A 23,481-nucleotide genomic window follows, 5' to 3' on the forward strand; every position below is an offset into this window, starting at 1 on the left:
ATTATTTGGGGTTTAGGTGTTAACGGATATTGATATATATTTACATATATGTTAAATATTTTATTTTTTTGCTCAGTTATAAATTTGTTTTGATGAACTATAAAAACTAGTATAGAAAAAATATTTACACAAATTTATGGATTTGTACTAATATTATTAGTTAATTAAATAAATTTAGATCAGTTTTTAACTCTTTATACTAACGGATTAAACTGATTTGAATTGTATAAATCGGATATTTTAAAAATTGTACAAATCTCTTTCTATTGCTTCTGCATCCATGATCTTGTTCTCAACACAACAACTAACATCATAAAGGTTTGAGGTTTCTTATTTATTATCATTGGAGTCTCTGAGAGAGAAAGAGGGTTTATATCCATATCACTTTTGGAGTCTCTGAGCGAGAAAGAGGGTTTGTCACTCAACTTCGTCTCTTGGTCGGTTACAGAGTCAGGCGCGTATGAGTCGTTGTGAGCCGTTAATTCACGATATTTCGTCTTTATTCGTATTGACTGTTTTGGGCGGAGGAAATCAAAAACTGCCTTCTTCTCCCTTTATTCAATGGTTGCTCACCAATCTGAATCTCTCGTCTCACCATACGATTCACTATGTTGTCTCTTCGAAGCCTCACTAGCTTCGTCGCTCTCCCATCGCCAATCAATCCCTCTCCCTATTCGCGTCGTCCCTCAGTTCGCTGCCGTCTCACCGAGGCTGCTGCAGCTTTTGAAGTGGTCTCCGGAGAGTCAGACCGTGCGATTGCCAGTAGCTTGACTGAGCTCCAAAACGGCGGTGGCTGGAAGGTGGAACCAGAGCAGCTTCCTCCTCCCACGGCGGAAGATGGCGGCGAAGGAGAAGCTGAAAAGGAAGAAGAGAGGATTTCGAGTGTCCATGTTCCTCGTGAGAAGTACATCAACGTCTCCAAGTCTGATCTCGTTAACGCCGTTGTAACGACGTTACTCGATTCACAAGACGGAGACGCTGACATCTTTCTCCTCCTTGCCACGTAAGCCGACTTTTATAAAAATCCTTAAGCTAAGCATCATCTTAGGCTTCGAATGTTTTAATTCGCACGCGCCGCAGTTAACAACAGTAACAAAAATCTTTGCATTTTATAACTGTTAGAACCGCAGTTGTACCGCTTGTCCTCATTTGGAGCCTTAGTTAGTTAGTAATTTGAATCTCTCTCGCTCGCTTTAGGTGCTTGGACTCTATCCTTCACGCGGAGCACAAGAAGGTCTTAGAGCAGATGAGAGCCGATTTCGTCGCCACTCAGTCTCTCGAGAAGGTAAACATTGGTGACGATGAGAGCTCTACTACTTCAGGTAGAGAGACTGACTCAGATGATGAAACAAATAAAACTGAACCTGGGAGTGTTGTTAATGGATACGAGGGTTTATCATTCCCTCTGGCTGATGGTTTTGATATTTGGAACTTTTTGATTTCCACTGGTAAACAAGCAAAGAGACGTTCTGCTGAAAGGTAGTATTACAACCTATCCTGAGAGGTTTTGAGGATTAACATGCCATGAAAATCAAAATAGATTGGTGATATTTTTTCGAATGCAGTGTTACTGCTGCGACTCGGTTCCAGCGTTCCTTTATTCAGCTTCTCGACAGTGCCGGTTTTGAAGAGCTTTCTGCTAGGGATTTGGCTTTGACGTCGGCTCTCAACACGGATTACCTTCTTACTTTGCCTGTTTACGTTGATTGGAACAAGGCATCAGAGTCCAATGCTATTGTTTTCAGGTTTAATTTAATATCTCTTTTGATGCGTTTGTACATTTTGCTATCTAGCTTTGAATACTGCAAACCACTTCTATTACCCTCTTGGGTCTGTGTAAGAACATTTAGTAACTTCCTAGTGTCTGCGGTAGGTTTTGTGGTCCAAATTTATTTATTAATTGTAGAGCGTATTTCAGGGTTCATGTTCAGTTTGCAAACGTTGGCGTCTTGTCGGATAATCTGCTTATGAATTAATCTTTTTATAGGCGTGGATATGCAACTGAGAAGCAGAAGGGTTTGTTACTTGTGGAGAAGCTAGACTATATCCAGTCTGTAGTTCTACGAGGAATCTTCTCTACTATTTCAAAACCCCTGAGAAAAGTTGGAAAATTGATAAACAAGGTCTGACCCCTCTTAAGTGAGGCAAATAACTATGTTATTTAGTTGATAAACTTCAATAACGTTTTTTTTTTTTCTCAAAAATTTCATGAACAGGCATTAAGTGAGGCTTCCCAAACTCAAGAAATTCAAGATTTGTCAGAGAGAGTGAAAATTTGGCTCAAGGAGTTGTCTCTTTTCAAGGAATCATATCTAGACCTAGCCCAAACCTCTGATAAGTTCTTGGAAGGTGATTCCCTCTCAGATTCAGTCCTCCCCATGCGTCTAGCAGCAAAAAGAGCAGTCAGTCGCTATGAAGGGCTTCTCACACCTGTTGGTCCTCGTGAAAGGCTCTTCAGAAAGTTGCTCACGTGGATTGGTTTCATCTCTCCTGGTTATGAAACACCATTCCAGCTAGCTAATGATAGTAATGCATCAGAACCGTATCTGAGGTGTGTGTCTTCTTTATGTCACTCATCTTTCTCACTAAATCATGTTATGGTCTTTGGTTGCTGGGCATGAAGAATCTATGTGTCAATATCAGATATGTTCAGTTAGTATAAACATGTGTGAAAGTTCCTTCCATATGTATATTATCACTTAATTTATGCCGGTAAAATTTTGAAATTAGACACAAATCCCTTTCGACATGATTTTTAAACCATCAACCTGATTAGAATTACTGTCTTGACTCAGGCCAATATCCTTGTCAAGGATGACACTAGGTGATATATGGAAACCTGCTTCAAAGAAAGCCTGTGGAAATGATATGTGGAAAAGGATAAAAACTTCGATTTCCATTCTATTATCACCCTCAACGCTGCAGGTATTCTTTTTCTATGCAAATAATTTAGTCTCAAGTGCACTGTCATCATATGAATGAATCAGTGAGCCATTGATCACAGTTTTTAAGATGACTCTTGCTTGTTTTTGACTCTTTTGGTGAATAGGAGCCTGCATTTGAGGAACTAATTTTGCTTTACACGATGGATGCGGGTGAAAAAGGTGACAAGAATGAAGATGAAACCCGATCATCATTACAACTGGAGATATTTGAAAGAATTCCAATTCCTGATTTGCCTGTAAGAATATTACATCTACATCATGAGTGTCTCTTCTCATGAGCTTTTTACTGTAGTTTTCACCAACATTTTTTCTGTTTTATCCAGGTAATTTTCCCTCACAGGAAGCTTTACTTCCGCATCATAGATACAGTAAGTGTGGTTGCATGATTGATGCACTCAGTTTTACTATATCTTATCTATTTTGACTAATTACTTCAAATCTTTTGTTAGGTGCGTTTGGATATCGCCAGTATTTTGGGACTTACGGCATACTTTGTGAACTACAAGTTTGAGAACATCTCATCATCCCCGTATGTCTCCTTATACACTCTTCTCTGTTTGCGAATTGTTTCTGACTTCACATTATTTGCAATATAGGTCAGCATTCTTTCTTGATGTGATCGCCGTCACTGCTCTGGTAATCTACGCAACACGTGTGGTTTTGGGTTACAAGCAGACATGGGACAGATATCAAGTGAGTTGTTAGTAAAAACCCAAACTCATATTCTCTTCACTACAATTGGTTAAAAGTTAAAACTGTTCTGATTTTGAAAAATCTCCCTTCCTCAGTTGCTAGTAAACAAGACGCTTTATGAGAAAACCTTAGCCAGTGGCTTTGGCTCTGTTCACTTCCTTTTGGATGCCTCGGAGCAGCAACAGGCAACACCTCCTTATTCCTCAATATACCTCTATATTAAAAATCTTTTACTAATGTTTTTTTTAACTCGCTATCTGCGCAGTACAAGGAGTCAATATTGACATATGCAATTATCCTTCAAGCCGGAAAGAATCAGGTTCTACATAATGCCATGTCTTACCAGGGAGTTCAAGATAGATGCGAGAGATTCTTGTATGACAATTTCAAAATAAAGGTGAGCTCTAATAGCAACATTACTAGACCTTGTAGCTGATGACTGACTCACTAAACTACATACAGGTTGAGATGCGAGTAGAAAAAGCTATAAGCACGTTGGTGAGACTTGGTCTAGTAACAGAGACATTAATCGATGGCAAGACCAAGCTACAAGCTGTTCCTTGTCCTCAGGCTTATGTCTCTCTTAAAGAAATTTGGAACGGTCTTCTTGGTTGATCCAGTAACATTTTTTTGCTTTTGTTGTAACAATATCTCAACAGTAAAAACCCGAATAGGTTGTTTATACATAAACATAATCTACTAACATAATAAAGTTCATCTTCTCTCTTGTGATATACAGTTTGAAATCAGAGTTTTACAGATTTTTTTTCTAAATTCTCAGAGCTCGAGGGGTTGAGATTTTGTAAAGACAAAGACTCCTCCACCTCCAACAGATCGACCCAAGAGCATGTTGTTATCGAGATAAGAGAGGTAATACAATCCTCCCACAGATCTCCTGCAATAGAGAAACATCTTTTTACCATCCATAGCTCGTATGTTAAATCAGTAATGGTAATAAAGTTATCTTATCTACCTTCCTGGACTGGTTGCGGTTACTGGAATCTGAGCATTGAAAGTACGTATAAACTGCAAAATCTGAAGAAGAAGAAGAAGAAAACGGTAAGAGTGTTATTAGCTAAGGTCTTTCTAGGGAGAGAGGTGTTTTGTCTTAACCTGAAGGTTTAAGAACGAGCGTGGGAGAATTGCAGGTGCGAGAAGAGCTTGAACTTGCTCATTGATATTAATCTTTCTAACACTTATCTGCAAAAAGTTAAATTCAGATTACTACTTCTGGTGATAGACTAATACTGAAAGCTTCGAAAGCAGACCAACCTCTTCAAACTGAAGGTAGATGTTTCGACTAGAGACCTTATCGAACTTGGCAGTAACAACAAGTGTTGCACCTTCTTGCTCCTGCCATGGATTTTGTTTCATTTTTATAGCAAATGTGAAGAACTAAAAGGGGTAGAGAAGAAGCAAGAAACCTCTAACAAGCTTGGAACACTCCACTGAACAACATTCCGAATGATCCCACCGTCTGATCGATCTCTGCACTCAAACTTCTGGAAGATCTGACCAACCTGATCAAAAACCAAACAAACGATCAAAACAGAAACTCAAAACAATGTCTCTTTGATCAATCAACACCACCTGAAAGAAGGGGAATCTTGAGGCAGCTTCGAACAGAACAACAACATCAGGTGCAGATGTATACTGTAGTCTCCATGTTCCATCTAACTTCACCAAATCAATGGCTTCACCACCTTTAAACCCTTCTACAGTCACCTGAAAAGTTTCTACCAAATCCAAACTCATTAAAAACAAATCCAAACTCCATATCATACAGAAACCATCATATCTCACACAGTGACTGTACCAGAGCCTCCTCGATGACAGAGCGTTGATCAGAAGTGGCAGTGAGTCCTCGTTGAGTTTCTTGAACAGCTCTCAGTAGATCATGTTTCTTGTATTCTAAGTCAAGTTCACTGTCCACGACCTGAGTTATTACTACCGAAACATTACTTAAACCATTTGTTTCAGACGAGCAAAAGAAAATGTGCAGAGAGACCAAACCTTAGCTGCTGTCGTGTTTACTCGACAAGAAAATCTCTTTCTATGATCGGTATTGATGTTTAGGCCAAAAGGTTTGATCCTACAAACGCGAGGCGTTGACAACGCTGGGCAAGAGAACGTCGCAGACGCAATTCGGTCCATTAGAGGCAGCGAACGATCACCACACAGAACCGGATAAGCTTTGACGAAGATAAAAAAAAAAAAAAAAAAAATCAGATTTTTTGCTTCTCCACAATTCAATTTTACTTACAAGTAGTAATGTCTTTATGGAAAAAATAAATAAAGAAAATTCAGGCGATACCTTCAAAGCTCGAAAGCTAATTCGACAATGGTGAGAGAAAAAAGAAGCAAACTGTGTTTTGATTTTGTCAGTCGACTAATGTACTCATTTGCACGAAGTCGTGGCCTTATATTGACCTCACACTAAACCGGCTCGAGGTAAACTGAACCGGATAGCTCAAAAGTTTTGAACATTTAATCAATGGAACTGAAAAAATCAATGACTAGAGTAGTAAGAACATGATGATGCTTAAAGGACTAACAAACCATCAGAATGGCAATGTACAACAAAAGCAAGGACACATGTGTGTATCTCTTCTCATCATTCAGCAAAAACATTTTGTAAAAACTTAGCCATTGTTGTCTGGTTGGTGATCACCATCATCATCTCCCTCTCCAAGGTTAACCCAAGGAAGCATCGACTCTAAAAACACAGCCAACGGATTCCTATTCGCCACATCACGTACCGGTGGTGCTTGCTGTTGCTGGTGATGACCACCACCGCCTCCTCCCATTCTAGGATCAGCCACAAAGTTCTGCAAGTTGTCTGGAGGAAGAGTCGGCACCGTATCAGAGAAATCATGTATTGATAAATGAGAGTACCTGAAAAAAATGATCATCAGTTCTAAAAATCCCAAAAAGGAAACTAAAAAGAAGAAGTTGAGACACACTTACTCGTTATGCTTAGCAGGGAAAGCTTCTTCCTTCACACTCAAGAAATCCTCTGCGTCGCTCTCCTTCTCATCCAACTGCTTAATAACCAACTCAGCAGCGCTCTTGAGAAGCTTCTGAACATCGGGAAGCCTCCATATAAGGTAGTTCCTCTCCACGTAGATGCTAATAAGATGATCCAGCGACGGGTTCTTCGACTGATCAGACCTGAAGTAATAATGCTTGAGCATCTTCCCCCACGCCTGATCCTTCAAAGGCACCTTATCCACAAGCTTCTTGAGCACAGTCGGGTGAAGCTTCAACGCTTGCATCATCAGATCTAAGGAGCTCGACTTCGAACTATCTAAAGAAGCCTCCTCAGTCTTCTCAAGGTAGACTCTAGCTATAGCTAGGGAATAAGAGAAGTTCGGGAAGAGCCACAAGGAGTTCTCGGATTGATACTCCTCCGAGAACTCCTCCAGCCACGCGTACTCCTCAGCTCTCAGAGCGAAATAGTCAACACAAAACAACGCGCCAACGGGGTTATCCGTGTCCAGGGACAGCAGCAGCTTGCAAACCTCTAAAGCTGATCTATGACATCCGCGCCTGTCCATGTTCCTCATGTGCGCGAAAAGGGCCGTGAAGAAGGGCTTGTTCGCGTCGTGAGAGTACTTCAACCGGGAGGTACCGTTGAAAGGAGTGAACATTGGATGCCACGCGCGCTCCAGACCGTACAAGCATTTTCCTATTGCATCTGCGGACATCTGATGGTCTCCGGCGAACTTGAAGTAGTCTGCCATGGTTATAAGCGAGTCGATATGGTAAGGGTTGTTGATGAGGACGCTGGCTACGCCGTTCAGGTCGTGGAGGTTCTGCGCGGCTTGGAAGGCTCTCTGAGCTTGCTCGTAGGAGGATGAGTGGGCGTATCTGAAGTAGTTGTAACCGTCTTTGGTCTCGAGAAACTCCATGGAGAAAGAACGATCCCAACGAGCCCAATTCTCCATTGGAGTAATCAAAACTGTCTTTGTGATGTGATGGACTCCACGTCTTCCTCCACGTCCCTGCCTAGAGCTACCACCACCACCACCACCACTTTGACTGCTACTCTCAAGTGATCTAACAACCTTTGAACCATACATTCTCCTCAGTTCGTTTTCTAGATTGAGATACTTGGGGTCTATCTCCAACACTGGTCGTGAAGACGCAGGTTTTGTTTCCTGAACCTCTTCTTCTTGCTTAGAGTTAGCACCGAGAGAGAGTGCTTCCAAAGTTTCATCCAATGTGATCTCAGGTTTTACCACCACGTTGGAACGACTCTCTTTGGTTTTCTTCTTCTTCTTGTTCTTCGACTTGTTCTTTGAAGAAGGAGGCTGCACGGTGTCAGCTTCTTCATCCTTCTTCTTCTCCTCCTCGTCATCTATCTCTGCCTCCTGTAATCAAACCAACACAAAAAGATCATATTTTTAATTATTATGGATTAGCTTCAGACATAAAAGACCAAACCTTTACGATCACAAACATCAATTTCAATCATGTAATAACAAATTCAACATCACGATTCGATATACCTTTTCGGATTCAGGATCTTCATCGCCATCGTTCAAGAGATCAAAAGGATTAATCGAAGAACGGTTTCTCGAGCCACCGAGCTGCTCTTCATCTTCGTCTTCTTCTTCTTCTTCATCGTGATGATTCTGGAGTTTCGATTCTTCGTGTTCCTTGAGAACCTTCTTCAACAACCTCCCAGACATGTCTGCTCCTGATTCTTCGTAGGCTCTAAAGTCGATTTAAGACGGCGGAGACACGACGATATGCTTCTCCCCCCAGACTCAACTGACCTTTAGAAAGTTTCTTTCCGGTTTATTACTTAATCGATATGGTTTAGTCAGCTATACCGAATCAAATTCCTAAACCGGTTAAATCGGGGAGAACGACGCCGTTTAAGGCGCTTTCCCTTTTGTTCCACGATTAGCTGCATTAATCAAACTCGTCCATGGTGCAAGCAAGGTGTAAAGATGTAGGGTTTAACTAAAGTTCAAATTTGGACCGCAGAGAAAGTTGTTAGTTTTATAATTATTGAGAATCTGATTGATTAGTTTAGAATCCTATGCTTTCTGCTACGCTAATAATTAGAGTCACCACGAAGCACCGCTAATTATCTCCTACTTTTACTTGTATAAAATTATCTATATCACGAATTCACTTTGATTATGACTCTCTTAACTCTCCCCACGCCTTGAATTTTTATCATTAATTTGTCCTCATCTCTGCTTGACAACTTGCATTTGTAACTTTGGATTAAAGTAACCATTACTCTCATTTTTCTATATAGTTAATAGTCAAAACCATCATCATCACGATGGAAAATCATATTCCAATTGATTTGAATAATTTTGTAATCACTCTTTAGTTTATACTAGTTTAAAAATATTCCGCCAAAAGTAGAAATAAACAGAAGACACTAATCATAGCAGTGATCAAAATGGGCCCATACACGCCACACAGAACCCAGCCCAAAAGCCCAAAGCTTAAGATTATATAAATAACACTTCTCTCCTGATCATCGTCAACAACGTCCTCCAAACATCGAGAAGAAGATGAATCGGAACTTAAGAAACGCCATCATCGCATTCCTTGCTCCACTCCCTTCCATCGTCTTCTACCTCTCCTTCCTCCGTAGCTACTCTTCAACCTCCTCCGATCCCGAGCTCTCCTACATTCACTCATGGTGTTCGAATCACCCGCTTCTTCTCGCAAACCTCCTCTTCTTCTTCAACGTCAATTTCCTCTTCTGGGTCATCGGCTTACTCCAATCTAGCCACTGGGTACTCATCAATTAATCGACCCATTTCTCAAAGTTTTGAAATTTGATCACTTTCTAAAAATGTCATTTTTGTGATTCTTGAAATTTTTGTAGATGATCGATGTGTATTGGACTGTGATACCTGTAATGCTGGTTCACTACTTCGCGTCGCATCCGTTGGGGGAGTACAACAAGTGGAGATCCATGGTTGTCGTGATCCTGACATGGGTTTGGAGTGTTCGGTTGACTCATAACTACTTCCGGCGGGAAAATTGGGAGTGGGGCGCTAGAGAAGACTGGAGGTTCAACGACTTGCGGAAACAGTACGGGAAACACTGGTGGTGGCTCTCTTTCTTCTCCGTCTACGTTTCTCAGCAGGTAAGATCCACCAACTGTTCGATGAATTGCCTCAACGAGCTTTAGAGAAGAGTAGATTCTCATTTGGTTCTTTTGTTGTCTCTTTTTTGTGAAAATTTGCTCAGATCTTCCTTATTGGGATTTGTCTACCTTTATACATAATCCACTCCGTTGATGCGCCTTTGAATATTTGGGACTTTGTTTCCTCGGCCATCTGTTTGACTGGCATTGTCATGGCCTACTTCGCCGACACGCAGCTCCACGAGTTTGTAACCCAAAACCAGAAGCTGAAGGAGCAGGGGAAGCCCAAAATCCCCAATCTCGACACGGGTTTGTGGTATTACTCGAGGCATCCTAATTACTTGGGTGAACAGTTGTGGTGGTGGGGACTGGTCGTGTTTGCTTGGAACCTTGGGCAAGGATGGACTTTGATAGGTGCGTTGGTCAATACTCTGTGTTTGGTCTATGTAACAATCCTTGTGGAGCGTCGGATGGTGAAACAAGAATACAGAGCTGAAGCTTATAGAGCGTATCAGAAGACAACTTCTGTGTGGATTCCATGGTTCAAGTCTAAGGTTGCTGCTGCTGCCAGTAAAGATAAGAGCACTTGAATATTATTGGCATGATTAGTTTGTTTCAACGGGCCTTTAATTGTGTATTGTTTGCATTGGTTTTCTTTTTTTGTCTTTGTGTTGCTTCGTTTTGTCTATGAAAATTTGTATTAAAATGGGTTTGGAGATGGGTCTAAATAGTGTTATTTATATATGGAGTTTATTTAATTTATTTAGCTTGCATATTTTTTCTTTAATAAATAAGTAAATAATATTTACGATTTTGCTTGTAACCGATAATGATATTCTAGTTGTTTTTTCGTTATATATTTTCAGCAAAATTAAAATTAAAAAGCATATGCCAATAATGATATTCTAGTTGTTTTCTCGTTATATATTTTCAGCAAAACTGAAATTAAAAAGCATATGCCAAATCAGTTGGATATTGATAAACATATACATTAGAATATACCTTAAGAATATTTTATCAAATCTTCGTAGAAAATCAATTCAATGCCCTATAAAAACAGAGTCGAATGTGATCACGTCTCACTTTCATCAAGTTACATATTCACCAAATAAAAACAAACACACAATGTGGAAAATACTAGCCTTGTTCTATGTGTCTTTGATCTGCCTAGGTCTCTCGGTTTCACCGGTAGACGCCTACGGTAGAAGGCAACTCCGGTTTAATTCCAATGGCCGGTTTAAAATTCTGCAAGTGTCAGATATGCACTACGGTTTTGGCAAAGAGACGCAATGCTCAAACGTAACACCCGAAGAATTGCCTTACTGCTCTGATCTCAACACCACCTCCTTCATACAACGGACTATCGCTTCCGAGAAACCCGATCTCATCGTCTTCTCCGGTACTACACACACAAATGAACTTTGTTTTTTCAATATCATAATTCTAGTGTGTTTTCGTATCTTCAATGTACTTTTATAACATAATTCTAGTTCTATCAGTGTTATTTTAATTTATCCATGCACTGTTGAAATTTTTTTTCTTATGATTAATGAGTATATATGGTATATACATATTGTATTATTTAATTATATCATTTGTTGGTTCTCTTAACGCAGGAGACAACGTAAATGGAATGTGCGAGTCAGGTGACGCGGCAAAAACAATGAACATGGCATTTGCTCCGGCGATCGAAGCGAAGATCCCATGGGTGGCCATTCTTGGGAATCATGACCAAGAATCAGACATGACAAGAGAAACAATGATGAAGCACATCGTGAAAATGCCTTACACGTTGTCTGAAGTAAACCCTTTCGGTTCTGGTATATTCCCCATTGACGGTTTTGGGAACTACAATCTACAAATCGAGGGTCCTTTTGGGTCGCCTCTCTTCTTTAAATCCCTTCTCAATGTTTATATGCTTGATGGTGGAGATTACGTCAAACTCGATGGGTTTGCTTTTAATTATGATTGGGTTAAGTCCTCTCAAGTGAATTGGTATGAACACGCCTCTAAATGGCTCGAGGTAAGTCACAAAAATATTGTTTATTTGCGAAAAAAATGTTATTTTCTATACATAAAAATTATAATTATTATTTTTGTTTACTAAATTATTTATTTTGTTTTTAATAGATGGAATACAAGAGGTGGCCTTTTCCACAAAATAGTACGGCACCGGGGTTGGTTTACGTCCACATTCCAGTACCGGAATTCAAACAGTTCAGCGAACCGAGGCAGATGACTGGAGTGAGACAAGAGCAGACATGTTCTGCACCTATCAACTCTGGTTTATTCACCAAACTTGTCGAAAGAGGTGAGGTCAAAGGTGTTTTCAGCGGTCACGACCACGTTAACGACTTCTGTGCCACACTTAATGGAGTCAACCTTTGTTACGCTGGTGGTTCCGGGTACCAACAAATATCATGACTTAATTTGACTCAAAAGCTTTCTAACCATTCTTGTAAACCCTATTTTTTATTAATTTATGTGACACACGTTAGGTATCATGGGTACGGAAAGACTGGATGGGCAAGGAGAGTCAGAGTAGTTGAAGCTCAGCTTGAGAAGACTAAGTATGGACGTTGGGGAGCCGTCGATAAAATTACAACTTGGAAACGACTCGATGATAAGAATCATTCTTTGATTGATACTCAACTTCTTTGGTCCAAGAACACAAGTAAGGAAATATCATTTTATTAAACTAGTCGACTTTAGACTACTAAGAATTGCTTCTCTGATCTTAATTTGATGTTTTTGTTTTATTGCAGCTCTTGACGCAAATTATAGGTTTAAATGCAATAAGATAAAACAGCACTGATCATTGATTAAGCGGAGGAGTTCTTTTAGATTTATAGGTTGCTCTGGTTTTATTATTTTATTTTTGTTCATTATTATGATTTGATTTAAAATAAGATTGAAGACATTCAGCTTGTAATTTTTTTCATTTCTGCTACATTTTGCGTTCTATATTCTTAATAGATCATTTGATTTTTATCTATAAACAAGAGTCAGTGTGGTCCCTGAGGTCAAAATCAGGCTAGAATTTCAATTCATTTTAGCTCGTTTAAACGCCTAGACATTTGAATGTTTCCATCAAAGACGGCATGTTGTTTTCTGAGTTGTTCGAGCAGGACTAATCTCCTTCAACTAGGGTTTTATTTTTCACATCGTCTCAATATAACTTTTTATCTCGTTTCGAATAGTCTTCATTCACATCCACTGATCCATTAATCAAGATTTGATGTTATCTTCACCAATCTCTAACGATTTTTATAATCGACCACATCATATCAAATTTAGATAAACTCAGACACTAAATGTTTATTTACAACTCGCTAAAATGAAAATTAACATTGATGTATTTATTTAGAATATTTGTTGCACATATTTTTAATTTTAATCAATGATTTTTAATATACTATATGTGTTGGCAATCTTTTTTACCAAAAAAAGATTGGCAATTTCTTATAGATTTAATTAATTTAAAGTTGATAATCATTAGAATTCGAATTACTAAAACATGTGTTTGATGATGACATTGATAGCACGACTTAGACGTACATATATAATGACATGCATCTTTTAAACTTCACCAAGTAATTTCCAAACCTTTAAGGTAGATTTATAGTTAGCTACACTATATAAACCCTAAATTTAACGTTGACATAAAGAGTAGCTAATGTATATATGAGTTTATAACAAAACGATATGTCATAATTAATTAAACAGGGTATAGAACTAGCTGTTTATGGTATACATATGTGATAAATCTTACTATATGATCATATATGATATAGACGTCATCACATACTGTATATGAGTATAAATATAACATACATTTACATTAATTCTGTTTCTGCAATGATATCTAGATGTATATTGCAGCTTCCAGACCGAGAGACGAAAAGAAAGACCCAAAATAAATTACATACCTGACAGCAATTTTATAATTTTCATAGCCTTTAGCTTTTGTGGTATATTAATTACTACATCAGAAAAGATATGTGAAAACAGATCATACTTTTTCAATCGCCCCAAGGTGAAAAAGAAAGAAGCAAAACTCTTCTCTTTTCTCGTTTTGCTAATTCAGACATCACACAATTATATATAGAAGTACGTTTCTTATTATTGCTTTGACACTGCCCACCTCCTGCAAATCTACCTGCCTAACTAATATCCAGCAATAGGTTCAGAGAAAAGCAGCAGCGGCCATATTTACTAACCAAACATAGAAATCCCTAACCAAATTAATTGCATGGACAATAATTAGTGATGCATATACAGAGAATACACTTTTCTAAAATAGCCCATCAAACTCTGAAACTTTCCGACTCAGAGACATACAAGAGAGATATGGGGTTACACTGATCCCAATCCTAGTTCATGTCTCTTCTTACACATCTCACTTACTAGGTATTTGTATCCAATTTTTCTACTCTCTATACAGCATCGCAATATTACTTTGTATAGCAAATTAGCAATTTATATATGATATCATGAATGTAGATGCATCTATGTACACAAATCAAATATTCTGAAGAACAACTTAACAAAAGACTATTCTAGTCCATATAACTTACCTATGGACAAACATATCATTTCTCGATAAAAATGTATAATGAAATCAATACATTATATATGCTGTCATATATATTTATAGAATTTATGTTTAATTTTAAATACCAACTAATCTCATCATCATTACTGATCCAAATCAAAAGGCAATGAGGACTTTCCTTTCTTGGAGAAGTGATCATCTTCACTGCTGCTTCCAAGTCTCAGCTGAAACAAAGAGGACGACGGAGAAGCGTCGCCACGTGGCAAGCTCCCACCGGAAGATGAAGATTCTTCCTCCATATCAACTCCAAAAAGCCTCAGCCTCTTCCCGGCCGTTCCAACAACCGCCTGGCTAACTTGAGCTCCTCCGTGCATCATCACCGGCACAGATTCAATCACCAAAGGATCAGCCACCACCGCCCTTTGATCTACCAAGTACCCGTATCCAAATTCTCTAGGAATCTGAGGATAATTATAACCACTGTGATGATGATGACGTGGCTGCTGATAGTTGTAAAGATTGTAACTAGTTGCTGTCGGAAAGCTGTAAAACCTAGGAAACATAGATCCGGCAGCAAAGTGAGCAATCGATGTCGGATGGTCAGGAACTTTAAGTCTTCTCCTCCAATCGATAAACAAGCGGCTGTCTCTTCCTGAATCTCCGACACATCTCTGGAAAGAGACAATATCTCCGGCGTCTAGCTTTTTGTCTTTAACGAAACGGCTCCAACCTTTAGTCATGACATAGCTTTGGCTACTGTTCCAGTAAGAGTAGCGGAACCTCCATGACTTTCCTGTGAGATCTTCGAAGTTTAGAAGCAAACCTTTCTCGTTTGTGGATGAATCTAAAGGGAAGTATCTCTCTGCGTATTGCTTTGGGATCACGAGCCGGTTTAGTTTACCAACGTCGCTTGGAGTCACCACTTTGTCGAACATGTGCTCTCTCTCTACTTCTTCCATAGGCTTCTTGGCCTCTTCTTGTTCTTCTTCTTCCTCCTCTTCTCCTTCTCTTGTAAGAGACAAGTTTGTCATCATCATTTTTTGATTAATGGTATGGTCAAGATTTGGTTTCTGACCTGGATTTGATGATTTCAACAAAAAGCGGATGGGGGTGACTTTGGAATTGAGAAATGAGCTGAGAAGCAACAAACCCTAATTTTTGAAGGAGTGGAGGAGAATTGGAGGAGAAAAAAAGGTTAAACTAGTGATGTGATTGACCTAATTATACATAAATATAAAGTTGGGTTTTGCCTAACTGATCATCACCACGATCTCTCTTTCTCTTATCTATGTCTCACTGTTTTTTTTTTGGTATGACTATGTCTCACTGTTTTTATGCAATAGCTATATAGCTATTAGAAATTCAGAGGAAAGAAAACAAAAAAAAAAAAAGTATTGTTAAGATTTTTAGAAGAAGAATGAGAGAAATGGAGAGAAATTTTGAATGTTATGGTGTTACATGATGTGAGTGATGGAGATATGGGCAAGAGAGAACCAATTTAGAGGGGCCCCTTGAATAATCTAGTTTAGTTCATGTGACCTTATTGTTTCTTCTTTCTTTTCTCCTTGCATAAACTATTCTTTTAATCAGTTTCTCATACACAACTTTTTTAAATTTGCCAAATCTAAAAGAAATCATATGTGTCTAACGAATACATTTTGTATATGGTTGTGGTATGAGGAGAAAAAGGAGATGGTAACGTCGAGGGCTTAATTAGGAAGAAAATTCTGTTTTTTTCTTCTGAATAATTATAATTTTAAAAAAAAATAACAATCAAATGATAACAATAAAAAAAATATAACATTAATAAATGCTAAGCATCGAATGGACAACTTTTTTATGGGTTTGCTGCGCTTTTTTTTCACAAAGACAGATTAGCATGTTGATTTAGCCGTGGTAGTCTTTACTGCTGACTTTTTGTTATGGCTCCCGCCTCCTCTCTTCTCTTAATTTCTTCTTGGTGTATTCATTTATGCATAACCTAATCTGTGTGTATTTGAATGTTATATGTTTTACTACTGCCATTTGCAACACTTGCTGTATACTTTCCCCCACTTGTAAGAGATTCTTTTATTAATCATACATTTATATCTTTTACCTGTATTTTTTAAGTTTAAATAGAAACCAATCTCATACGTATATAAGATGGGCTTTTTACGCCATGGGTAGAAATAATAATTTTTTTAAAATAAAAAATATTAAAAAAATATTTTTATTAAATTTAGTTTTTCGTGACAAAAAAAAATTAAATTTAGTTTTATGTTTATTTAAAAATCAATATATCAGTTATTAGTTATGTCAGATATAATTTATATTTTATTATGTAATAATTTCTCTTCCTATGCTTTTATATATAATACATAAAATAATAAAAATTCAAAATTATGGATTTGATCATATAGATCATTCGGTAATGATACAAAAAAATATTTACAAAGGTAAGCAGATGTCTATCGTATTTGTGAGTATAGTGTGAGACTGAATTCTTGTTTTGAGTTCGAGTGTGCATGAGACTAACAATTTTACCACAAGAAAACTAGGTTCTTAATTAATCCTTCTGGTCGTCAAAAGATTAGAGAACCTAACAAATGAGCTATGACAGATATCGCGTTTGAAACATGGCGCTAAACGTAAAATGGTTATATAAAGTTTTTGCCTAAGCAATACTCTTAAGGATTCTTAAAATCGGCATGGACATATATATTATCTAGCTATTTAAAGTCAAATAATTTCTTTAAGATATAAAAAGTGTTTCAATAAGTCACTTTTCATTTCTGGATTGAGAATATATTATTTATTTTGTTGTTGTATATTTTCAAAGTTATGAAATTTTAATTAAAGGTATCTATCAAGTATCAATCGCCATCTTAATATATATGTTTGGTTTGGCCGGTTACTTTTTCTTCAAAAGAACAGGCCTGGTCAGTTTAAAATACGGTTAAACAAGCTTAATCACGTTGACAATTATATTTTATAGAAAGAAAGTTTGATTTTAAAAACAAAATATAAAGTGCATATATACATCTACAATTCTTAAACTTTCAAAATTAATTTACAGAGTAGTGACTTTATTTGTTTTCTTTATCTGAAATAGTGATTGCTTTTCTTTATAACATTATAGGATGATTAAAAATATATATAAAATATAAAACAGATCCGCAGAATTGGCAATAAAATTAAAATACATATGATTTAATATATTTCCTTACTTGGAATTACTACTAAGATAAATATAACCAGAATCTTTTTTAAAATCATGATGTTCATCCATGGGAGAGAGAAACAACAAAATATAGGAACCTCTTTAGTCAATCAAAAACTAATAAACATGGACTTGCTATAATATTGTTCTTGGACTGGCCAAAGAATCTTAGAGTTTATGGCTCAAGATATATAACTTTTCGCATAAAACGATAATCGATACATTTGTTTGTTCCAGCGCATCGTGCTAACAGCTTGTAATGACGTTTTTGTTTTATCCGTGTAACACTGTGAGTATAGTAACATTACATATGTTACTCTAGAACATGATACGTGTCAATCAGACCCTTACAATTAGTCCTTAACAACTCGATATATTAATTGTTTTCCGTAAGGTTAATCTTGTAAGGTTCTTACGTACGTGGTCCTGACAGAAACTAAGCACCCTTCATGTCCCGTTGTGCAATTTCGGTTAATACTTAACAGTAATCAACGGCTAGCTGGATACGATTAAATTAAAGTTTAGACTTTGTTAGAATGGAATTGCACTACATAGTCTATTTCATGTTAATGGACGTTACTATATATAGTCGATGACTACTTAAACCACTTTTTACTATCAGTATAAAACAGAATTTAGTTGACGGTTTTTAGCTTATTTTAAAATGTAATCAAAGAATTTGATTATAGTAAAATTAAAAGGTTGAAATTATAAAGCATGCAGTAGGTAATGGACATTCATAAACGTGGTCCAAAATCTCATCCTTAGTACATAATTGGCTGGACACAAAAAGCCTCTAGTTGATACATTGTTTTCTTCTGTTTTATCGTGTTATTGATTAGAATCTTAATGAACACTATAGGACCTTTTCGCATCTTAATCTGAATTAAAATAATGATATACCTAATTGCATTTTATGATGTAAATTTTTATATATAAGTATCTGCATGGCTTATCGTCTTTTCTTTGTAACTTACTATATACAACGGGTTGTGTTTTCTTTCATGCGCATCTTATAATATCACCACCCATGATTAATATATAACTGATTGAAACATTAGGCTGGATGTTATCAGCAAAAAGAAATACGACGGATCAAGTTATTTTCAAGATTTGCAAAAATAGTGAAGCACAACAAAAGGCAATACGATTAAATCCTTCTTTATATAAAGGAACACAATTCTGTTTGTTCTCCTTTCTGTCAATGAACTTAATATATTACCATCTCTCTATGTCCATAGTTTCTTGTAGAGAGATAGAGAGAGTAATACAATAAATATCAGGAAATTACGAAGAAACCATAACGTCGTCCTTTTCAAGGCTATGCCCTATTAGCCAAGGGGACCTCTCTATTTCTAGACACCTTCAATTCCTATCAACCTTTTTATAACTCTAAACATGAATTGAATCAGATATGCACCAACTTAGTTTTCGAACTTTTAACTTGCAGAGGGAGTCTCAGCTTTTCAAATGGTTAATGCTTTAACGGATCATATAGGTGTTATGCTATACTAAATATCAATAGCTCAAAAAATACCAATGAAGTCGTTTGCTAGTCTTTGTTTTGTGGGATTAAACTAGAATTGCTAGTGAACCAGATTAGCTTAAGATAATGATGGAGAGTAGTTATACGTATAGAGATATATATAAAGCATATGATTATGAAAGAAGGAAAAGATGGGGCTTAGGGTTAGGACCACTTTGTAATTGTATACCGAAAAATCCAGATCACTCGCACACTTATGAACTCTTTTTTTCTTGTTTAAACAAATGACCACTCGCCTGGAACACTCTTTCCCCCTTAGAGTCTTCCCCTCCTTTCAAATGGCTAGTCCAATCTATATACGTTTACCTTCCTTATTTGTAAATGAACTCAAATCCCAAGCAATCCTCTTTTTCATTTAAATAGAAGTTATCTATTAACCCAAAAAATCCTTCTATATCTACCCAACTTTTTGTAGCAACATACATAAGTAGCCAGTCTATACAATTAGTTTCATGTGTATGATTACATTATTGATCATTACATATGGCTATAAATAGTTTGATCAGTCGCTTGTGGTGACAAGAAAGCGTTGCCTTTAGAAAATTAGGGTTCCCCTATTTTTATTTTTTTTTGGTCAAAGGGTTTCCTTGTTTTTGTAAGAGTATTATGATAGAAATTAGTTGTATGCATCTTGGACCGACGCTATTTCCGTAGAGTCACTCGTGTTAATTTAAATCGACCATTATTGATTATGAAAAGGGTATGATGATGATAATAATACATATAAGATATAAGTACTTATCAAAAAGAAAAATATAAGATCGGTCGCCATCGAAGAGGTAGTGGTGAAGTGGAAGGCGGTCCAAGTTCTTAAATGAAATTATTTTGGTTAAACATAAAACTATAAATAATGGAGACTCGGTGGTACGATAATGGCAACAACATGCTCCAGTTGTCAATTTACCCCAGAGTCTACGACTATCTCTCTCTAGCCAGCCCTTTACCTATAAAAGAAGGGTTAAATATAATTAGTCTTCTAAGCATGCATCTTAAAAAGTTCATGTGCAGATGAAAATGAAAAAGAATAAATCTATTGTTCTCAACAGTATTATTATATATTGGTTTATGCGAGTATTAAACTTCAAACCCAAATAATACATATAGGAGGACCAACACCAATGTTCACAGAATTGGTTTCATAGACTCTGTTCTTCTGTTCGTATTTTGCTTTACTTCTCTAACATTTCAGTTCGTGATAGTGAAAAAGTTAGATTTTGTTTATATAAATGCAAATATATAAGGTGGGGTAGGTTTGTAGAGAAGGATGGATACAAATGAAATCAACCCGTTCAGGTTGTCTCAACTCTGAAGGCCAAAAACACTATTTATTAAAATTTGGATGCCTCTTTCTTTGCCAATTTACAAAAAAAGAAGTAAGAAAAAAACTATATGATTTTACATTATTAAAATTATAAAATTATATTATTAATAAAAAGTACTCTGCAGTAACTGCGATAGTCAGCTTCCCTGCAGCTCATATATTCACATTATAATCATTCATTCAATTCACTGTTCATACCCTTAGATCTTGATGAGCGTATACATATATACACACGTACAAATGTCGGTCCATATTATACAAATTATTTCGTCATTTAGCTGATTAAAAATAAAGTGAGGGAACCCTATAATATATAGAGTGGTCCCTATTAAAGAAAAAGTGAGGCCCAAAATAAATACGATATGATGATAAATGGAAAAGCCCATTCTCTGTCTATATATGTGCTACCTCATGTTTAGTCGCTTTCTCATTTGGATCCACACAGGCACACACACGATACGATACTTTGCCAACTAATTAAAAACTGTTTGTGTTCACTGTACTGTTTTGTATACTAGTGTACAGAGAGAGAGATCTTTCGTTAGGTATTTATTTTCCTCTATGGTTATGATTCTTTGGTATATATTTTACGCTTACGTGTGTCACTGAGTCTTAGTACGTACAATTTTACTTCCGATTCACGTATGTGGTTTTTACTTCGTTTCTAAATACTCGTTTGTTACACTGGTTATTAAAATTTAAAAGAGACAGTTTATTTGGGCCATATGAGCTTATAAAGCCCATTAGTATACAAAACATGAGTTTCAGTAAGCAACAAGGAAAAAAAATGAAAAATACAATACATTTGTCTCTGTATGAGTTTCAAATTACAAAATTCAACAAAATTGCAACATTTCAAGAAAAATAACAATTATTAAAACAATATTCTGCTGCGAGGAATCATCTCTTTCGCTGTATGGGAATATAAATGTGTTGTTGTTCGTTCATCTCCTCAAGCTATGGAGAATATACTCAGCGTATAGGTCCCTGTTTATGTAATTGAACGATTGATAAAATTCGTTACTCTAATCATTTGATAAAAGTTTGGGAGTTTAATGCTTAATGAAAGCTTACATGGAGTACTGGATTGCTTCATGTGCCTTCTCCGATGGCAAGAAATCGTTTACAGCCACCTCCTTGTGCTCGTTCTTCTTGTCTACAAACCATAACACGATACATGAAACTTCAGTATTTTTTTTTCTTTTTACAATTTTATTATAACTAAATAAAGAAAAAGGATGTTACAGTCTTCGAAGAAACGACGGATCTCTGAGAGACGGTGAGGAGCGAGTTGTTTGATGTCAGTGAAATGTTTGTACTCTGGATCATCAGCACACACGGCAATGATCTTGTCGTCCATCTCTCCCTGTAATAATATATACTAATTTAGTGGAGAAGTTTCTAAAATAGGAAATAAATCTCGTTATAAGAAAACAATATATGAAAATGAATCTTGTTAAATAAAAATGTGTGCATGTTTCATTTCAGAGGAGGAAACCTGATCAATCATGGGCATTAATCCAATGGCTCTAGCACGGAGAAAACATCCTGGAAGCACTGGTTCCTACGTACACAAGCTTAAAGAGGTTAAAAACTATATTTGGGAAATGGATGATACACTAATTTCTCTGGTGATTTTAGATGGTTGTGTACCTGCATGAGGACAAGAACATCAAGAGGATCGTTGTCTTCACACAATGTCCTTGGGATGAATCCATAGTTGTGAGGATAAACAACCGATGAGTACAAGATCCGGTCAACCTGAGATCGAATTGGATGTCATTAATCATAATTCTTGGTGGGCATGCGGTTATTACCGAACCGAAATGTTCGGTTTTCGGTTATGAGGTTTGGCTCAGTTCGGCGAGTTAACCGAACTAACCAAAAACCGAATAATGTTTGGTTTTTGGTTCAATTCGGCGAGTTTTCGGCCAAACCTAACTAATATAATTTTGAACTAACAGACTCGGAAAACCCGAGCTAACCGAACCGCATGCCTAATTCTTGGTTAAGAAAAGAAGATCTCACAATCTAGGGATCATTTCATTACACTTACCTTGATAAGACCGGTCTTTTTGTCAAGTTCATATTTCACTTTGCTTCCCTTCGTGATCTCAACCACCTGACCGGTGAAACTCTTGTTAAAAAGACTAATATAGAAATGTAATAAAATGTTTTACTAAGAGACATACCACATTGAAGACCAATGGAGCCTCAGGACCTGAAAGCAAGAGAAGTCACAAATTGTGTTGAGAATTCATGAAAAATAATAATCAGATATGATTATAAGGGTTGTTGAAGGTACCGATCTCAAGGTCGTGCCATGGATGTGCAGCTACAGATCTCTTGGAGAGAGTAGAGAGAATCCTCTCGTTGAGTTTTGGAGCAGGACGAGGAGACTCATTTGATTCCATCGTTTCTTCATATGTTTCTTCACTCATCTGTTGATCATCATGTCTTACATGTTGAGATCTAATGAATCAAGAACCAATAAGAGATTAGTATATACGTTACCTTTCTTCTCTCGTTTACAAGGGACAATAAAACAAATGTAACTTCTGAAAAACAAAGCTAACGTTTATGCATATATATACACGAGAAAACAGAGGTTCAATAATAGGATAAGGACTTGGTCAACATCATTTATTGATACCAGAGATATTCTTTCTCAGCCTTTCGATTCCTTCTTGCTTCTTTTTGCTCCGCACGTTGTTGTAATCGTGACAACCAATCGCAGTCACGTTTTATTATTCCAGAGCACGATCCCGTACTTAAATAAAACGTTTCTTTACTCTCACGTAAAGCGTTTTTAAACTACATACATTCAAAACCAAGAAAAAAACTTTTAACTTCCTTTGTTTTTTCAAGTCTTAGGACACTCTTCACCAACATACTCAACAAGTGAGCCTTCCACGCCTGCTCACTCGGCCGTAGGCCTCATTCGTTAAGTTTTAAGAGGCTCAATAGATTTGTTTAAAAAACCGTTTCTTTTAAACTTGCATACATTCAAAACCAAGGAAAAACTTAACTTCCTCTGTTTTTCAAGTCTTTAAGGCTACTCTTCACCAATTTATTTAACTTCTCAGCTAAAGTTT

General features: G+C 36.9%; 7 protein-coding genes across 7 annotated transcripts; 3 read left to right on the forward strand and 4 right to left on the reverse strand.

The window, feature by feature from the left end:
* Window positions 1–459: 459 nt before the first annotated feature.
* Window positions 460–4,372, forward strand: LOC106450466. The gene is made up of 13 exons (XM_013892128.3): window positions 460–1,003; window positions 1,198–1,479; window positions 1,566–1,745; window positions 1,988–2,123; window positions 2,217–2,551; window positions 2,796–2,925; window positions 3,050–3,181; window positions 3,269–3,313; window positions 3,395–3,474; window positions 3,542–3,638; window positions 3,734–3,823; window positions 3,904–4,035; window positions 4,101–4,372. Exons 1-13 carry the CDS (start codon window positions 609–611, stop codon window positions 4,251–4,253), a joined length of 2,187 nt encoding a protein of 728 aa, XP_013747582.2. The 5' UTR covers window positions 460–608; the 3' UTR covers window positions 4,254–4,372.
* On the reverse strand, window positions 4,250–6,158 carry LOC106450468 (probable plastid-lipid-associated protein 10, chloroplastic). The gene is made up of 9 exons (XM_048754386.1): window positions 5,953–6,158; window positions 5,652–5,830; window positions 5,455–5,574; window positions 5,229–5,363; window positions 5,063–5,158; window positions 4,911–4,991; window positions 4,752–4,838; window positions 4,612–4,673; window positions 4,250–4,533 (listed from the first exon to the last, which is right to left on the reverse strand). Exons 2-9 carry the CDS (start codon window positions 5,790–5,792, stop codon window positions 4,416–4,418), a joined length of 840 nt encoding a protein of 279 aa, XP_048610343.1. The 5' UTR covers window positions 5,793–5,830; window positions 5,953–6,158; the 3' UTR covers window positions 4,250–4,415.
* On the reverse strand, window positions 6,134–8,495 carry LOC106396943 (transcription factor 25-like). Its single transcript, XM_048754385.1, has 3 exons — window positions 8,150–8,495; window positions 6,606–8,011; window positions 6,134–6,533 (listed from the first exon to the last, which is right to left on the reverse strand). The coding sequence occupies exons 1-3, from the start codon at window positions 8,330–8,332 to the stop codon at window positions 6,281–6,283; spliced, it is 1,842 nt and encodes a 613-aa protein (XP_048610342.1). The 5' UTR covers window positions 8,333–8,495; the 3' UTR covers window positions 6,134–6,280.
* Window positions 8,496–9,135: 640 nt separating this feature from the next.
* On the forward strand, window positions 9,136–10,535 carry LOC106391299 (uncharacterized protein C594.04c-like). Its single transcript, XM_013831914.3, has 3 exons — window positions 9,136–9,406; window positions 9,499–9,762; window positions 9,867–10,535. Exons 1-3 carry the CDS (start codon window positions 9,179–9,181, stop codon window positions 10,350–10,352), a joined length of 978 nt encoding a protein of 325 aa, XP_013687368.2. The 5' UTR covers window positions 9,136–9,178; the 3' UTR covers window positions 10,353–10,535.
* Window positions 10,536–10,837: 302 nt separating this feature from the next.
* On the forward strand, window positions 10,838–14,071 carry LOC106395793 (probable inactive purple acid phosphatase 14). The gene is made up of 5 exons (XM_013836151.3): window positions 10,838–11,161; window positions 11,379–11,785; window positions 11,893–12,167; window positions 12,261–12,436; window positions 12,528–14,071. The coding sequence occupies exons 1-5, from the start codon at window positions 10,888–10,890 to the stop codon at window positions 12,575–12,577; spliced, it is 1,182 nt and encodes a 393-aa protein (XP_013691605.2). The 5' UTR covers window positions 10,838–10,887; the 3' UTR covers window positions 12,578–14,071.
* Window positions 14,072–14,319: 248 nt separating this feature from the next.
* On the reverse strand, window positions 14,320–15,914 carry LOC106450470 (B3 domain-containing transcription factor NGA1-like). The gene has a single exon (XM_013892130.3). The coding sequence runs from the start codon at window positions 15,352–15,354 to the stop codon at window positions 14,461–14,463; it is 894 nt and encodes a 297-aa protein (XP_013747584.2). The 5' UTR covers window positions 15,355–15,914; the 3' UTR covers window positions 14,320–14,460.
* A 5,230-nt stretch (window positions 15,915–21,144) lies between these two features.
* LOC106454446 (soluble inorganic pyrophosphatase 3-like) lies at window positions 21,145–23,017 on the reverse strand. Its single transcript, XM_013896565.3, has 9 exons — window positions 22,901–23,017; window positions 22,692–22,827; window positions 22,579–22,607; window positions 22,443–22,508; window positions 22,040–22,147; window positions 21,885–21,950; window positions 21,632–21,752; window positions 21,461–21,542; window positions 21,145–21,373 (listed from the first exon to the last, which is right to left on the reverse strand). The coding sequence occupies exons 2-9, from the start codon at window positions 22,825–22,827 to the stop codon at window positions 21,331–21,333; spliced, it is 651 nt and encodes a 216-aa protein (XP_013752019.1). The 5' UTR covers window positions 22,901–23,017; the 3' UTR covers window positions 21,145–21,330.
* Window positions 23,018–23,481: the final 464 nt, after the last annotated feature.

This window comes from Brassica napus, chromosome C4 (genome assembly GCF_020379485.1).
Source record: "Brassica napus cultivar Da-Ae chromosome C4, Da-Ae, whole genome shotgun sequence".
Classification (NCBI taxonomy): Eukaryota; Viridiplantae; Streptophyta; class Magnoliopsida; order Brassicales; family Brassicaceae; genus Brassica; species Brassica napus.

Coding starts and splice junctions, on each gene's coding strand:
- LOC106450466 (XM_013892128.3), top strand. CDS start 609: ATGTTGTCTCTTCGAAGCCTCACTAGCTTCGTCGCTCTCCCATCGCCA. Junction 3,314..3,394: donor ACTTCCGCATCATAGATACA/GTAAGTGTGGTT, acceptor ATCTTTTGTTAG/GTGCGTTTGGATATCGCCAG. Junction 3,824..3,903: donor ATGCCTCGGAGCAGCAACAG/GCAACACCTCCT, acceptor CTATCTGCGCAG/TACAAGGAGTCAATATTGAC.
- LOC106450468 (XM_048754386.1), bottom strand. CDS start 5,792: ATGGACCGAATTGCGTCTGCGACGTTCTCTTGCCCAGCGTTGTCAACG. Junction 4,992..5,062: donor GTGTTCCAAGCTTGTTAGAG/GTTTCTTGCTTC, acceptor AATCCATGGCAG/GAGCAAGAAGGTGCAACACT. Junction 4,534..4,611: donor ACCGCAACCAGTCCAGGAAG/GTAGATAAGATA, acceptor TCTCTATTGCAG/GAGATCTGTGGGAGGATTGT.
- LOC106396943 (XM_048754385.1), bottom strand. CDS start 8,332: ATGTCTGGGAGGTTGTTGAAGAAGGTTCTCAAGGAACACGAAGAATCG. Junction 8,012..8,149: donor AAGATCCTGAATCCGAAAAG/GTATATCGAATC, acceptor GTTTGATTACAG/GAGGCAGAGATAGATGACGA. Junction 6,534..6,605: donor TTCCCTGCTAAGCATAACGA/GTAAGTGTGTCT, acceptor CATTTTTTTCAG/GTACTCTCATTTATCAATAC.
- LOC106391299 (XM_013831914.3), top strand. CDS start 9,179: ATGAATCGGAACTTAAGAAACGCCATCATCGCATTCCTTGCTCCACTC. Junction 9,407..9,498: donor TACTCCAATCTAGCCACTGG/GTACTCATCAAT, acceptor AAATTTTTGTAG/ATGATCGATGTGTATTGGAC. Junction 9,763..9,866: donor CCGTCTACGTTTCTCAGCAG/GTAAGATCCACC, acceptor AAATTTGCTCAG/ATCTTCCTTATTGGGATTTG.
- LOC106395793 (XM_013836151.3), top strand. CDS start 10,888: ATGTGGAAAATACTAGCCTTGTTCTATGTGTCTTTGATCTGCCTAGGT. Junction 11,162..11,378: donor CGATCTCATCGTCTTCTCCG/GTACTACACACA, acceptor CTCTTAACGCAG/GAGACAACGTAAATGGAATG. Junction 12,437..12,527: donor TCTTTGGTCCAAGAACACAA/GTAAGGAAATAT, acceptor GTTTTATTGCAG/CTCTTGACGCAAATTATAGG.
- LOC106450470 (XM_013892130.3), bottom strand. CDS start 15,354: ATGATGATGACAAACTTGTCTCTTACAAGAGAAGGAGAAGAGGAGGAA.
- LOC106454446 (XM_013896565.3), bottom strand. CDS start 22,827: ATGAGTGAAGAAACATATGAAGAAACGATGGAATCAAATGAGTCTCCT. Junction 22,509..22,578: donor CTCCATTGGTCTTCAATGTG/GTATGTCTCTTA, acceptor TTCACCGGTCAG/GTGGTTGAGATCACGAAGGG. Junction 22,148..22,442: donor AAAAGACCGGTCTTATCAAG/GTAAGTGTAATG, acceptor ATTCGATCTCAG/GTTGACCGGATCTTGTACTC.